The following is a 12,564-nucleotide window of genomic DNA, read 5'->3' as shown; positions in this document are numbered from 1 at the left end:
GCTTTTGTGTCCTGTGAAAAATTCGCCTTTCATTTACCCAGGGAAAAAAAAATGCAATTGCTTCTTGGCCAACTCTATAAATGGAAAATTCCTACCAGTTTTGTTTCTGGATCAGAGGCAGAGCACCCACATAAAACTTTTCTTATGAGATATACTGACCTAGTCTGTTTGCTTTTAGAAAATTTACTGTAGATAATTAGCTACATGGATTTGAGAAGATGCTCTACATACAGTTGCTTGCAATTCCAGGAATCCAAGAGACATGTTTATGAGTGCCCCAAAAAGTGTTTATAAGAAATCCCCTTCTCCCACACTTTTCTTTTTTAAAAGATTCAGATTAAATTTGGGAAAGGAAGGATTTAAAATTCACTCTAATTTGTCCCACAACACAAAAAGCATTTGAACATCTCTGACAGTAAATCCCACTGAATTTATTTTAAACAGTATTTTTGGAATTAAATTCAAGTTGCCAAAACAAGAGCAGCACCTTGGATATCATCCTTTTTTGTATAACAATGAACTTTACTCATATTTGAAAACTGCTGAGGAAACATGGATAATTTCACAGAGAATTGTCACAAACCAAAGCCATACAGAGGAAAGTAAATATAAACAATATCTTCTTCTCTTCACTGATCTGATTAGAATAGTAACAGAATATAAACTAAGAGAGCAATTGGTCTTCCTTATGCAAAGTCACTTAAACTTTACAGTACTAAGATAACAGGAAAGATCACAGAACTCTCCCTATAATTTGCTACAAAGCTGAAGTAAAACTTGTCATTTAAAACTAGACAATGATGTGCAATTTATTTTTTATTTCGAAAGAGCGTACACAAAAGAATCTCATTATGCAAGTACAAACTGCCTGGCAGCCATTCGAGGGCAATGTGCTAGGGTTTCGGGTGAGGCAGGGGAAGAGGAACAGCAAAAACACAGGATGTTACATGGAGGATCTGTAGTGCTATGTGCGTCAGTCTAATCAATCAGGATAACTTTGATCTCACAAGTCCATGACTAAAATCATGACTTGTTTTTTGTAGATTTAGTACCTGCCTCTGAAAGTACTTGGGATTTGCAGTCTACCAGGTATAATTCAGCCTCTTTCCCATAATTTCATATATCATATTCAGATATCTCAACTCTTTTCAGTCCCTGGATGATATAATGCCTGACCTTGCATTCCTTTTCACCCCAAAGGCTCATGCAAGAAGGACTGTCAGCAGGACTGCTAAATATGCTGTTGTTTACAATGGTATTCACCACTGTGCCTTGGAAGTTCAGAGCGATAATTTAAACAAAGGCCCTTCATAACTTCCATTTTGTTAAGGTTTGGTCAACCCCTCATCGTTGTCCCTGATGTCCTTTTTGAGCTATATTTTCTGCAAGAGAGATACAAGTCTACAGTAGACCCTCTTCCCACATTAGCACTGCTGGGACTGCCGAGTTGTGAATTTAGTGTTTCTTAAAGTCCAGCCATTATACTGACCCAGTGCGCTGAAAAGACAGTATTGTCATTAGCAGTGGTCCCAAACTGATTTTTCCTCTTCTGTGCCTTACAGGATCCCAAGTCTTCCGCACTGTACACCATTTAAAACTCACTATGGATGTACTTTCTCACCTCCATGTCATGATCTTCCATCACACTAAACTATCACATTACCTTCACAGTGGTTTATACCTACCTCTGTTCTACAGCTAGTATTACTCATCTGCATGTTTACTATAAAATCTTTATTACTGAATTGAAATAGAAAAAAAAAATCCCTGCTGATCTTATCTAAACAAAAAAATTAAGAGATCTGCAGCATTTTGAAACTAAGAATATTTCAGAATTTTTAAAAATACTGGGGTTTGGTTTTTTTTAAGCAACATACTAATTTGAGTACATTTTCTGACTTTATACTATTCTTACATGACAAACATTCACATCCATCAAAGACAAAAGCTTCTTATCAGTGACCAAAATATATAGTCTGCTCTTTTGGACCTGCCTCCAAGTTTTACATGACTGAGATATATTAACAGTGGCTGAAAGAGCAGTCTTATGGTGCCTCAGGAACTGGAGATACTGGGAAACACAATGCTAACATGCAAACTGGGCCCTCCCAAGCTATGCAGGCCTTGAAGCAGTATAACTACACTTATAAAACATCATATAATCCCTGCCAAAGTTCTGATCACAATGGAAATACATACCATAATCGAGCTCTGCTGGATACTGATAACAGAACAGTTTAGGCCTAGTCTGCATCCACTCCAAGTCCTTGCAGCACTTTCGAGCCTTCACTGAATTCCGCATCAACTGGTATTTTCTCTTGCAAGGATATATACACAGCAACACTCAAAAATTCATGCGGCTCATGTGGCCATGTGCCTGAGGTAGTTTAAACTAATTTGTTTGGGTAGCTGTCAGGAATCTAAACTGCTGATTTAACTAAGCCCCACTGCTTATGTTAAAGGGCTTGCTAGCTAGTGGAGAAGAGGTAAAATTTTACCTGAACTGCTTTCAAATCTAGTTGATTCAACTGAGAGGGAAAAGTGCTTTTAAGATGCCAACAATCCCTTTAGGAGTTCCAGTTTGTCACCAATAGGAGTAGACAAACATTGGTGTTACTAGTAGGAGTGGCTTAACAATACCCTTAGTATGCACTTTTCTAGGATCAAAAAGAGAATTTAAAAAACAGACTTCTTTTTTTTTAGCAGTTCTATTTAATATGCAGAATCACACTATTTTGTCTGAATAAACATTGTAATGAATAGTTTGTTGAAAAAAAAGATTGAAAACCACGAATAGTTTGTCAAAAAAAAGATTGAAAACCAGATGCTGAGGTGTAACAACATTGCTTGTCAGATTGAAGACAATAGTAAGGCATTTGTCTCGAAGTCAATTATACACACCATTAGCACATCTAACTGGTTTAAGTAAATGTCAGAAGTGCTTTTGTGTGACATGAATGTCAGTACACTCTCTAACATAGCAATGTATTCTATAATGGATATTTGTTCCACAGCTCAGAAGTCTGCAATTTTATCTCAAATACACTCTTGAAAAGCATTGCAGAATTGGATAAACTAAAGGAAAAGGTTGTTTCCTACAAAATTCAACAGTTTACCATTTTAGCCAATAAAATTTTAGCTAATATAAGCAAGCAGATTGAAAAAAGGAAGTGGAATGAATTCAAGTAATGATGACAGGCCAGGACTGTGTTTGTATTTTTAAAAGAAAAAATTTCCTTAATAAAATGTACTGATTTGGAGAAGCCTCTGATTCCTACAAATCTGTCTACAAATTCAATACAACATGTCTTGAAAAAAATAGTTTTTAAACATGAGAGCAATATTCACTTTTGTAAATTCTTCCTGTCGCTATCTATTTCAGCTCTCTAATAAAGGGGTAGAAAAAAGCCCCATACTATTTAGTAGCAAATACTATAGAAACTATGCTTAAAAAACCCCAACAAAACAACAACAATAAAACCCAACAACAAGGTGACCTTTCTTTTTCTTTAGATGCTTGCCTGTTGTTATTAAAGCTGATGGGAACACATAAGAGCAATTGTTAAAAAATACTACTTGACCTCGTAAACACTTAGCCACTTTGCTAACTTTTTTTCCTAGTATTATTCAGACAAAATAACTACACTGCAGCACTGCACATGCTTTGCATCCAGTCTCACAGCTGGATATAAAAGTGGTTTAGAGAGAAATCTAAACCTGATTGCAGGTTGTTGTAGAATACCCAACAATGTAGACACATTGCCATGACCATACTGATTGTATCTAACTTTGGATTTGCCTCTCTGAGACAGAGGTTGGTGCGATGACCATCAGAGACACCTTTCATCATAAATTATTCTATGATTTTATGAAGGAAAACTGAAAGCACATGGCAACACTTTTTTTCCAATTTAAATTTATTATTATTCTATTTATGCCTCAATACTGCCCTCTGCTGATGTTCATACTGCTTGATTATTTGCACGGAAAAATTGTGAGGTTATGTTATGAGAATGTTTTAACACTTTTCCAGCAAATGAAGGAAGCAAACAATTGAAGAATGTTCTTGTTCTCTAATATTCAAATCAGCACAGCAGGCTGAATCTCTAGGCTTATGGCAGAGAACATAAGTGATCAATAGCTTTACCGGGTCAGTTCAGAAGCTGCATTTTTAAGGTCAAAGTAGGTTGCTTCTCTATCATGCCATAAATGTTTAGGACACTTCACAGCAGCCTTCAGAGCTACAGAACAACCCTATCCAAAGCATGTAAAAAGGTCCAAAGAGAACTATTGGCCTTCCTTGCTACAACAATAGCAAGTCCATGAAGGTAACTTGAAGGAGAAGATTAAAAAGGGTGTGATGGAGAAACCTCCAAACCTGGAAGATCAGAAGAATTAGCAGCCATACATTTCCAGCTGCCTGAGCATAATTTTACATCTACAAAACAGTGCAAGTAATAGAGAAGAGAACTTAGCAAACTTGTTACAATCATTGGTAAAGAAAGGATTTTGGTGTAATTTATTGTCATTAACTCTTGGCAGGTTCTGCTTAGGGAGGCAAAAATGCTTTTAAGACACAGTTAAAAGGTACATACATAAAAACCAAAACAATACAACACACAATCAAAAGCCAGCTTCTCCAAACACTTGCCAAGATGATGACTGGCTGTTTTAGAAGTTTCTCAGTTGTATGAGAATTAGATTTTTATTAAAACTGCTATAAGGCTTTGCAAAAGGAAGTCAAAATTTTCCCTTCAAAATTTCCAGTCTACTTTAATTTCAAAACAAAATTATTTTCTGCAATGCTTACACTAATGTCTAATCTTTGAAGTGTTCTGCATAAGTGTTTTGTCTTATTTTAGACATATCGTTGCTAAATTTGTGCAGGAGTTTGATTTTTCTTTTGTATTCCTACAGTCTCAGTGGTAAATAAAGAGACCCTACTAAACTAACAGTACTCTCTAGTTAATAATAGCCTATTAGAAATCACCACAACTAAACTTTTCTGAGGGGAAGTAATACAGGTATTTTTATATTAGAGTTAAGATATTAGGAGAAACGTTTGCAGAAGTGACATTACCTATCACATTAATACGAATTCAAAGGATTCATGGTTTTCACATCTCCTGTGATGGTGTATAAAAGCTTTTCATAGAGCAGCATCTGTTTACAAAGAGCCAACCAGACTGTTTCATTTACATGCCCATGGTAAAATACAAATTACCCTAATGAAGGTAAAAAGACAACTTTTTCTATGTACTGCTGAATGGGACATAATAGTATTAAATATCACCAAAGGAAATTCAGGCTACACTTTCTGAAAAACTTTAACAGCAAAGTTAAGCAATTAAACTGATCCCCACAAGAGTTGAAGGGTTTCCATCACTACGGTTTCAGGTAGATTAGTATCAGTATTGTATTCCTTGTGTACAGCTTCTGCACAAAATGGCACAGCTAAATTAAGAAAGAAACATATTTTTAAGATTACATTAGAAAACACAACCACCCTTGGCACGGTTAAAAAGGGACTCAATATTAGAAGTACATCTGACTAAAAAGTGAGAATCTGAGGCATATGTACCTGTTCTTCCATACTTGAGTCACACAGCTGTCAAATGTACTACGTGTGCTGATTTTGCCTACATGAGTTGCCTAGTTTGTTGCTTGAGTTGTGTTACGTTTAATTAACACAGAGGATTTATACCTGAACAATATTTAGCTATTAACTAGTTAAAAGTGTTTCTCTTAGAAGTTTTGTGTTTCCAGCACATTATGAATTACCATATGGACACCTTGAAATTGCAAAAATAATCTGCTGAGGTGCAAATGGGAGCCCCTCTTTACCCAATGAGAGAATATTCAGAAGGAGAAACTTGTGCAAGTTGCATCTTCCTTCATTTGAATTATCTGATCTGTATGCATGCATAGTCACTTGACTGATATAAATAAACTTTTACTCATACTTGCAGGGGCAACAGAGTTCTGGGAGTTTCTTTACTGGCTTCTGAATCAACAGAATTCTTGATTCAGTTCCAGCAGCAGCTCTATTAATGGTGATGAGCAAGCCAGAAAGAACACAACCTGACTTTACATCCCAGGCTTTCAGATAGAAGCACAGTTTTATTTATAAACATACTGCATCATGGCTGGCAATTCCAGCAGCAGAGGACTACAAGACACTACTAGTACCACTACTGCCCTTTGGCAAATGAAATTACCTTGGAATTCCAGACATCCCTTCGCAGCTTACCGAGAGAGGCCAATTTAATTCCTCACACCATTAAGTCTTACTCACTTTGAGGATGACAGATATTGTTCTATTAATATACAAAACCAAGACTTTCCAGGCTGTTTGCAATACAGTATCTCTAGCCTGGTAGCTTGCTACTGCTGTGAACTGTAGCCTAGACTCCATTAACAACATGGGCTGAGAATATTAAGTCAAATATCTCCCTGTAAAACCATCCTGATATACCAGGGAATGCTGATTTTAAAAGATTACTTGAGAAGGGGGAAGAATACCTGAAAACTTTGAACTGTATATTGTTTTTCTTTCTAAACACTGTTACCTGCTTCTGGGAAGTTACAGTTAACAGATACTTGTTCAGTTTAATTACTTTTAAATGGATATTCTTTGCTGCTCACACATCAGCATTATCCACTTGCCACATAGCTTTAGAAGTTGAGCAAGAAAGTATATGCAGAGCAATACATAGAAATAGATTCCAAATTATCTAGTGAACCAGTGCCCAGAATACCTCCTTGCATCTTAAAATAACATTTGCTTCTGGCTGGTAACAGTTACTGGTTCTCTTCCAGTCTGAGGCCTTAATTCAAGAAGATAGCTAGGCATATGCCTAGACAAGTTAAGAATCAATGGCTCTTCTTGCATGGATCAAGTTAATTGTAAACTACATGCTGATAGGAGGTATGAAAACAGCCTTCAAGTATGGCATCCAACCACATTACTTCTCTAATAACTGAACCAAATGTCCCCGGCCTTCTGAGAAAAATGTGGAAATAAACACATCAAGTGCTAGACAGAAACACAGACAAACAATTCTTAAATTAATAGCTAGATACACATTGTGCTATTACACTGGAGCTTTAAAGTCATGTGATTTATGTTTTTCATTCACAATGTAAGATGTAAAAAATAGTGTTTTCCATTGTTAACAGTAAGATGCATGTCAAGACATTATATAGAATTATTAGCATAAAGGTCAAGTTTCAAAGTTCATTTTTTCCTCTTGGGATGAAATAAATCACAGCAAATATACCTAGTTCACAATTAGTAATTAGATCCAGTAGCATAACAATTTCCTTCTTGAGGAGAACAAAAACCAAGTTACTATTTTTTTGCCCATACAAAGACTTTTTCCTTTTTTTCTTCCTCAAGACCTAGAGTTATTAATGTGCCCAACAAAATTTAATGACTTCTATTTAAAAAGTAAGAAAAAGATATTAATGAAATATTGGGGGGTCGGGGGGGTGCAGAGGAGGGCAGGAAGATATAGGAAAATACACTGGTAAGAACGTAAAGTCCCAACATGTTTGACAATTACTGTTGTGGTCAGGAGTACACACTGTTCAACCTGTAGCTATGTACTCTAGCAGAGTTTCTATTAAGGTCAAAGGAAAGATCCATGAAATCTAAGTTCACGGGTATGTAAACAGAAAGAAGAGCTAGATTACTTACAGTTTGTTATTTTAAATGAATACATAATGTGTTATGCAGCATATTATAAAATATAATCTACATTAAATATAATGTAAACGTGTGTAAGGAAGGGCAAAATATATCTCTCTATGTATGTACATATACTTTATTTCAAAATACAAATATTTCTTTATTTCAATATTCCTCAACGATCTTAAAATACTGTAGCATAAGCTTTTAATAGCTTTAAATGTTTACTCAGAAAAGCATTAAAAAGACAGGTTTCAAAATTCAACACAGGACTCAAGCTACCAAGCTTGGGTCTTCTGTTCACATCTTAAACTTTACATATACAGAACATCTGCATAGGCAGGTTCTCCAAACCATTTCTGAATTAAAATAGAAATCATACCTAGTTTCTGCAACATCCATGACATTCAAGCTTGACCTTGTGCAGACTTGGGATTTTGCTCTCCATGTTTTCAAGAACATTAGAAATAAGCCTTAAGTTTTCAGAATAATTCTGCGTGCTACAGAAGAGATTTATATTAACTTTTATTTATCTATTTTTAAACTACATCAGAGGTATGTGCAGTCACAGGCTGTTGAGCGGATCTTTCAGATCTCTTTTGGCAGGATAGAGCTTTACCCACAAAAAGTAAGCGCATTGATCTGCTTAAACATTGTCACTTTAAGTGCTTAAATGAAGGTGGAAAGGGGCCTGTAGAAGAAAAAAAATATGTGAGACATAGAAGAAAAGTAAATAATCAGAGAAGGGACTATGGATGTTAGAGACGTGAAAATTAATTTTCTATTTAATTTCTATGTATAGAAGTCAGTATATAGTTTATATTATAAATCACATTAACTCAAAGGACGTTGAAAATAACCAGCCATCCCCAGGAAACAGAGGAAGATTTGTTGACATTCCCAAAAGCTTTCTTCATCTTCAGGCTGATTCTCAGGCTTCATACTTCCTGAGAATTTCAACACAAGTGCTCATTGTTATTTTTGGAACTGACTTCTACACTCAAGTACTTGCTCGTATAATGTGTTTTCCTTTCCTTAAACTTTCTGCTAAAAACTTGGTTTTCAGAGAGCATGCAAAGATATCAGAATGAAAAGAACTGTTTAATAGTGATACAAAGCAAGGAGGAGATATTTTTAAATAAGATGTAGCCCTTTCACTACTTTTGTGACATTTTCAAAAGTGCAGTTGTAGTAGCAGAAGACACTGATGTCTGTACCTATTCTGTAGTCTTCTCTTACCTTTGATTTTCATATCATTCCATTGAACATGGAGAGCATATTTTATTTTAAGTATTTTAGGAAAAATAACTGTCATTACTAAATGTCATTATTTTATGTCAAAAAACCTTTTATGAAAAATAATTTTATCAAAAAGACTAGAGGATGATGGAGACGCTAGATCTCAATGTTCTTGGCTTAGCTACTAATATCTCTGTTGAAACATTAGGCAATTTTGATTTATGTGTTGAGCAATTTCATTTCAAAGAGCATGGCATCAAAACTCAGGAGTCTTCCTGGAAGAAAGCTTTGGTAAAGAATAATCAGTGTAGTCTCCATCTCAATATTTTTTTTCTTTTTTTTTTAAAGCCATACTAGAAATCAGTGATACTTTCATTCTTTACATTTTAGCACAGCGATTTCATCTGATAGCTCTACAGTCTTTTGTATAATCCTTGCTTGTCCTATTAATTGCTGACATGCATTTTAAATCTGTAATGCTATTGCATAATCCCTGAAAAAGCCTTCACCAGGAGAAGAGGGGAAAAAATCTGCCCTTGCTAAGTAGCTCTTTGTAGATGAGAAGTTTTTAATTCAAATAAAATTTATCATTGAACTATTAGGTGTTTATCAGTCACAGCTACCTGGAACAAGTAAGCATATTTTTGACATGTTGGAATATGCTAAGGCTAAAGAAAAAAACAAAACTCCAATAGGAAAATGCGAGGCTGTGACTAGAAAAAATACTAAACTTAACTCCACAGTATAAGCCCAAACCCTCAGTAAACAGAATGCTGGATAGTGACTCTAAAAATTAAACATTCTCTCTGTTGCCTGAAGGTAGCAATAATAATGCTGTATCCACAAAGCGTTTCATTGACAGTTACATATTTGGAAACTTTGTGAGTTTTTAAGCATTAAAATATTAACTGTACGGCATTGCACTTGTACTGCTAACTTTAAATGGCACTCTTCATTTCCCATTAGCCCCACAGAGGACAGAATGAAAGTCTCCTGTGGCGAGGTCAGAGCAGGAACTTTGCTACTAAAACACCCTGCTCTGACCACCCAATTGTTCTAAATGGGGCTTTATTTATTTAAGCATACACACCTCAAATGTAAATGGTAACTTGCTTGCACAGAGTAGTGGTCAGGTAGGTAAAGGCCTTTTTTATTATGTTATTAAAGTAGCTTGGTTAAGCTCAATTTTCAGTCCTGAAAAAGGTTTATTATTTTATATGGTAATGAAGTTTTTAAATATTATTTTTCACTACATATAACATATCAGAAGTGAAAGCTCAATTGGCTATAGATTACTTTCTAATTATATAAATATTTCTGATATTAATAACAATTCAAGTTCAAAAGTAGTAATTTAAATTTTCATCATAATAAATTTCAATTAAATAAAAAGACAGCAAGATAAAACAAGTCTCTTTTCTTGAAATGTCCCTAAGTACTCATAAAGAAAAAAAAAAAGCTCATTTCACTAGAACAACATTTTACACATAAAGAGGTTCTACATACCTAACACTGATTTACTGTTATCAGTCTATATGGACAAGAAAAAAGAGTAATGTTGTTTCAAACAATATAAAAGTTAATAGTTTGCATACTATTGTGTAGTAATTAAATTTTAAACAACTTAAAATGTTTCTAGTAGGTCTATACCAGGAAGCAAGAATTGTGTTCCTTCCTTAACTTCAGTTTAATATTCTTAAGGTTTGACCCTCTAAAGTCTTCCATTTAAACTAGGTTGTTTTAGGTTTTTTTTCATGAGGAATGCTAGTTTACTACAGACACTAACTAGTGAACAAAAACCTCAGGAACAGACTGCCTTTTCAGTCCAAATTGCTTCAACATCACTTAAAATATGCAAAAAGTAGTTAATTCGTGAAAAAACAGCCTATAAATGAGACAAATGGGCTTAAGAACTTGATTATTTAGCACCTTTCTCTGCATAATGTTTTGGGCATGTTTTTAATGAAAAAGGCACACACTTTCACTCCTATTAATTTCAATGTCACTTCGCTTTCCTGCCACATGCAAAAGTTTCTCTACAAAAGGTATTTATAGCACACCCCTACTCAAAGACCTGTATGAGCAGAAGTGCTAGTTCACTCCCTTGGACCAAGTAACTCAGTTCAGAATAATTAGTGCATATATAAAAATCAAAAGTTGAGATTAAAAATGTTAAGTATTTAAAAATACTACTTGCTTTGGCTTCAGAGAACAGGTGACACTGCAAGTAAGCTAGTTGCTACTACTATAATCTATACGATTATAGTAATTTACAATTAATTTTTAAAATAAAATTTAGTAAATTAAGGCTTTATAGTTGCGCCTACCAGTTCAGTCAAAATTCTGTATTATGTGGCTGGTTAACTATAGGACAAAATAAAGTTTGCTTTATGGGTTTAATAGGCTGTGAAAGTAATATGTCACAGATTTTTATTTTAATCTTCTTAGTAGAAATGTGTAGAAATCTTTTAGTCTTACTACCCTTTTTTCCTTAGTACAGCTGCAAAAATAACTTAAGATTGGCCACATGTTACTGTGCATGCTTTGTTTTATCCAAATGCATCAGCGCATCTGCCATCGTAATTCAAAAACAGCAATTTGTAACTTCTTCTTTACTCATGCACTTCCATGTTGCTGAATGCCTCACACAAAACAAGTTCCAGGGTCGCCTCCTAGGTTCAGGATTCAGAATTTTACCAGACTCAGTATTTGTAATTAAAAACACTTAAGATAATTTGAAAATGGTCGGCCAAGCTGTGCCTAAAAAAACCTGTGAATATGTATTAACAATATTACACCATCCAAGCTATGTATTTATGTATGGATTTACGTATGGTTTTTCCACAAAGACAGGGCAAATCAGTATATTTTAATGTACTTGGTTGGAAATCTTTAGTGATCTTAAAATGACATGAAAAGAGTCAGAGCCTGAAGGTTCATGGTCTCAAGGCCAGAGAGCAACAAGGTGCAAATTTATTAAATTTATCAGCGTGTGCATGTATAAATACACAGTGCTATCTCTTAGTATTGTGGCTATATAGGTAAGTGTGTGATATAAATTAGTGGAACTAAAACCTGTCTGCAAGTCCCCAGTCAGCCCTCAGTCTGTACTGAGAAGACTGCCTACGTTTTAAAATGCCACCACACGGAAGACCGCTGTCAGCGGCCGCACGCCCAGTCACACAGCGCAACACGCAGCGTTGCAGCCTGAGGCCGGGACAGAGCTGGCGGCTCCAGCCGCCCGCCCAGCTCCCGTTCTCGGTGCCCCGGCTCAAGCCGCGCCCCCCCCGCCGCTCGCAGAGGGGCGCCCGCGAGGCCACCGTTACCGCAGCAACAGGGCCGCGCGCCCCGAGCTTCGAAGCCCGCCCTCCCGTCTCCTCACGCGCGGGCGCGAGACAGCCCTCGAGGGCTGAAGTGCCGCTGCGATTGGCTCGTTGCGGCCCCTCCCTGGGGCGGAGTCAGCCCACCTGCCCCGCCCTTTGCCCGAGCACGTCCGGGTCAATCGGTGTCCGTGAGGGGAAGTGCGCGCGCGACCGGTTTCTCTGTGTCTGCACCTGGGGCGACTCGGCGGACAGCGCTGTCGCCATCATGTCGCGGGGGCCTATCGAGATCCCTCTCCGGGACACCGATGAGGA

At 36.4% G+C, this 12,564-nt stretch overlaps 1 protein-coding gene across 1 annotated transcript in view; it reads left to right on the top strand.

Moving 5' to 3' along the window:
* Positions 1-12,517: 12,517 nt before the first annotated feature.
* Positions 12,518-12,564, top strand: part of CTR9 (CTR9, Paf1/RNA polymerase II complex component) — a 19,953-nt gene continuing 19,906 nt past the window's right edge. The window contains exon 1 of the mRNA XM_010194788.1: positions 12,518-12,560. Coding sequence (XP_010193090.1) covers positions 12,518-12,560 — 43 coding nt within the window. The remainder of the gene's footprint in view (positions 12,561-12,564) is intronic.

The sequence above is a fragment of the Mesitornis unicolor genome, unplaced genomic scaffold (assembly GCF_000695765.1).
Source record: "Mesitornis unicolor isolate BGI_N332 unplaced genomic scaffold, ASM69576v1 scaffold15131, whole genome shotgun sequence".
NCBI classification, from domain to species: domain Eukaryota; kingdom Metazoa; phylum Chordata; class Aves; order Mesitornithiformes; family Mesitornithidae; genus Mesitornis; species Mesitornis unicolor.
Note: the sequence above shows the minus strand (reverse complement) of the source record. Positions and strands in the feature narration are given on the sequence as shown.